Genomic DNA, 4565 nt, shown 5'->3' with positions numbered 1-4565 from the left:
TTATTTATTGATTTAATAACAGCCATAGAGGACAGCAGGTCACCACTGTAATATATGATACAATACAGATATCTACTGTATGAGTTTAGGATTAAACAGAGTCTCAAAGAGAAAGAAAAAAATCAAACCATGACAAAGAGTAAATATTGCATCATGCCTTTTATATTACGGCTGTGCTTTTCAGCATGAGAACCTAAACATGTTTAAGCAACACGTCTGATCTTCATCGCTATAGCCTTCAGGGAGTAATAATTTTTCTTCCAGTGGTGCCAGACTACACCTGTCCAGGCCTGAGGCGTCTGTCCCCAGAGGTAAACACCATTGGGATTAGCGTGGTGACAGTTCTTGTGCCAAAATGGAGCAGAATAAACACTAGCACAGTTCTTGCCCCAGGCGTCTTGATCTTTGTCAAAGGTTGTGAATTTCATTCCATTACTAAAGGCCAGTGAGTCTCCTGCTCCTCCATTCTTGAAGCCAGTAACCTGCAGCAGTGGTGGAAAAAGTATTCACATTTGTTACTTAAAGTTATACCATGTAATTTTTTTTATAAAACAAATCTTAAAATTGTCCTAACTGTTAAATCGCTAAAGTTTTAGAACACCCGCTCCGTTATTTTCAGCTTCTAAAGCCTTCTCTTTTAATGTTTTCTATGATCCTGGCCGGGGACCGGATTTCGCAAAAAAACAATACCGCTACTGACCACTAGTTTAGCAACTTACACAGTATAGCTATAGTGACACGCAGCAAAGGTCGTCAGGATCGGGACAAGTTGTGAGCTTGTAGATCGGCTTTTTTCAAATAGCCAAAGTCTAGATAGGCCTGAAGGGGTTAATGTAGGCCTACAGTAAGATATGTTTTGTTATAATAATATTTCATATCTACAAAGTAACTAGTAATATTTACAATATTTGCCCATGAGTTGTTGTGGAGTAGAGGTAAAAGTAAATCAAATTGGAAATACTCAAGTAAAGTACAAATATCTCAAAATTGGATTTAAAGGGCTAGGCCTATTTCACGTAAAAAAATAAAATAAAAAATAAAAATGTAGGAACACCCTGAACAGTTTTTAATTTGCTTGATTCAATACCCATTATTTTTTTCTGGTGACTCATAATACCCTCTTATACGTGATCAGGCCGTGTTTTTTAGATAACTTTTTTCATTTATTTTTAATAATTCTTTTTTTTTATACTTTATTGTGTCAAAAACCTGTAACACTCATTTCCTTTAAATGCATTTTCATTAATGTCGTTACATGTTATGTCCCTTTGTTAAAGACATTTTACACATTTTTTCTTTTTTTTCTTTTTTTTTTTTTGAATGTGCAGACCCTCACCCACACACAAAAACTAAAGACAAAAGCATCACAAAGAAAAACAAAACTACATAAACTGGGTACACTCCCCTTGTCACTTCCTTTACCCATTTGACGTATTCATATTCAAGGACGGACCCACACATATACACCAAACTAATATAAGAAAAAAGAAAAGGGGGAGACCCTGTTATGTAATTGTTGTCATTTCATTAAAAAGAAAAAACTGCTATTGTTTAAATTCATATTTTTATCTAGAATACTTTAGGTTTGAATAAAAAAACAACAAATATTTTTAATAATTCTTTGGGAAAATGGAAAATATTAAATACAAAACATAATTATAAATAATTAACGAAAAAGAATATAAAAAAAAACATGGCCTGCTCACGTATTAGAAGGGTATTATTAGTCACCAGAAAAAAATAATGGGTTTTGTAATGGATCTAACATGGTTAAAATTGATTTTGAAGTTACAATGGGTTTGTATGGGGAGGGGCCCTGGAGGAGGAGGGCCTGATAAAATGTCAAATATTTAAATATTAATATGGGTAATAATATATATATATATATATATATATATATATATATATATATATATATATATATATATATATATAACATCAAATATCTAAATATTAGGGCTGAGACTTTAACTGATTAATTGTGATTCATTAAATACAGAAAATTAACTGGATTAAAAAAACATTTTAATCACAATTAGTTTTTGCACCACAGAACCTTCAGTTTCGGGCATACCGATCATAGCGATGCACCAACCAAGGAGAGACAACGAACGCAAAAAAAAAAAATGCTTCTCGGGTCAAATATTAATATGCAATTAAAATGTGATTAATTGCGATTAACTAATTACAAAGCCTGTAATTAATTTGATTATTTTTTAATCGCATCCCAGCCCTACTAAATATTCAATTAAACAACTTAAAAACTGTCCCGGGTGTTCATAAAAGCCTGATTAGAAGATAAAATGACCAACAGCTTTTTTTGAAAGTGAAATATCCCTTCAAGTAAATGTATAGTTACTTCACACCACTGACCTGCAGCTTGTAGCCATCAGCCTCAGAACCCACAGAGAAAGAGGAATACAAGGCATACGCTGTGTTTCCCTCAAAGTCTTCCATGTCCACCCTCAGCTGATACTTTTTCTTCTGGGTGAGGAGATGCATGTTCTCCAGTCCCAGCCAGTACTCGCCTGATGCGTCTCCAAACCCAGCCATGTACTGATCCCAGGATCTGAAGAAGTTCAGAGTGCCGTCCACTCTTCTCTGGATGACTGTCCACTTCCCTCCATCTTCTGTTTCCATGTCACAGTAGACCTTGACAGGTGCAGTAGTGGGGTAGATGTCGTACACACCACGCTGTGTCGAGATGTTGTTGTAGATTTCGTCACAGTCCAGAGGCACGTTGAGATCGCAGCGAGGATCAGAGTGGACTGTTACAGCCAGCAACAGAACTGCAACAACAAGTATCATGTTGAAGTCTTTAAAGTTGCACCTTGTAGTTCCGATGAATAAAGGAGTTCTGAGTGTGTTCAGTGTGTGTTCAGCTCCAGTAGAAGGTTCAATGCAGTCTGAGTTTGAGAACCTTCTTTTATAGTATAGTGGAGGGGTTAGAATTTCATTTTGGCAAACCTCCACCAATTGTTCCTGGCAACACCTCATGTTAACTATATTTAATGAACTTCCTTACTGGAAACTCTCTGCTGTGTTTGGAATGTGAACCAACAGAGGATTCCTGTATGTACCATGATTGACAGCTCATTATGTTGCGTTGTGACATACATTGTCAGTGTGTGTAGATGCCTGAAAACCAAAGGTGATTGAGATTCCGCAGGCGTGGGGTGTCCCCGACCTACAGGTTGAGAACCACAATACCAGTGCAGTGGTTCTCAAGCTTTTCTACGTCAGAGCCCACTTCTCAAAGGTGTCCACTTACCTGTAACACCCATCCGACCACTGCCCAACCAGTGGTCGGATGGGTGGGCAGTGAAAATCAAATAGTAATAGTAAAATCAAAACACAGTGCCATGTTGTGGCCACCATGACGTGCACGCACGCACACAGGCTTGCACGCATTTACGCACGCATATATATAGTCACGGTTCTGGCAGAAACCTCGTATCTCCAAGTTTCAAATTTGTATGTTTTTTGTTTTTTATGTAAAGCCCTGCTTCATCATACAAGGCCGTGGCACATAAGTAGTGAAAACAGCAGATCTACAAGCACACAGCGCCTCGCGGTGCGAGGCGTTGTGTGCTTGTAGATCGGCTGTTTTCACTAGTTTAAATCATGTATAAAATGATGGTTTTGGACATACAAGGTTTCCACCCGACAACAACGATATGGATATGGATGGGCCGAGTTTATGCAAAGAATGCAAACGCTGTGGCTGACCTGCTGGGGCTGCGGTCAGTCCGCTGTGTGGAGTACATCTTGTTTTAAAGATCTACAGCGAGGGGGAAGAAACCCCTGACAAGGAGGACCCGTAGAGTAGAGGAGAGTTTTTCATCCTGATCTGAAGAGCTGTTCAGGACCTTTGCTACATGAGAAGGTTCAAAGTGTTGATTTGAATGCTGCAAACGGGAGGGCAGGGGCGTCCAAAGTGTGGCCCGGGACCCACATGTGGCCCTAGGGGCACATTTATACATTTTATGCAAAGAGAAAAGGTTGAAAAAAGTTGTTTTTTGGAGCTGGTTACAGGGTGGGGGGGGGGGGGGGGACAATGCGGGTGAGGTTTTATGTTTTGGTTTAATTTCCAGGTAAAATACTTTTTTTTTTTCATGATGTGAATGTGAGAAGAAGTAAAATGTGAGAACATGTTTTTGTTTTGTTTTTAGCAATAATAATAACTAGCAGCTCGGCCACCTGAAGGCCTGTCCTGGAAAAGTATCACTGGACCTTAAAACCAACAACATTAGCATATACAGTAACATACAGTATGTGCTCATTAATCTATCCTACAGTAACAGGAGTGGTGAGCAGTTAGGGGTCAAGTGTCTTGCTCAGAGACACTTTGACACATTGATGAGGCCTGGAATCAAACCTGAGACCTCTGGCTTCCCAGGAAAGCTCTCTAACCATTCAGCTGTGGATGCCCGGATGTATCTTTGTTAAGAGTATTGACAGAATTTAGATTACTGGGGGAACATATTCATGTGTATATAGTTATTTATGAAAGAGTACTGTACATGGTGTTTTTCTACAGCTGTTGTCCCGTGACTCAATCGCAT

At 38.6% G+C, this 4565-nt stretch overlaps 1 protein-coding gene across 1 annotated transcript; it reads right to left on the bottom strand.

The window, feature by feature from the left end:
* Positions 1 to 203: 203 nt before the first annotated feature.
* On the bottom strand, positions 204 to 3284 carry LOC308291090 (microfibril-associated glycoprotein 4-like; the record flags this gene model as incomplete). The annotated part of the gene is made up of 3 exons (XM_080733004.1): positions 204 to 482; positions 2374 to 2789; positions 3272 to 3284. 3 exons carry the CDS (start codon positions 3282 to 3284, stop codon positions 204 to 206), a joined length of 708 nt encoding a protein of 235 aa, XP_080589130.1.
* Positions 3285 to 4565: the final 1281 nt, after the last annotated feature.

This window comes from Nannobrachium achirus (genome assembly GCF_963921795.1).
Source record: "Nannobrachium achirus genome assembly, chromosome: 9".
NCBI lineage: Eukaryota > Metazoa > Chordata > Actinopteri > Myctophiformes > Myctophidae > Nannobrachium > Nannobrachium achirus.
This window is presented reverse-complemented; position numbering and strand designations above follow the sequence as displayed.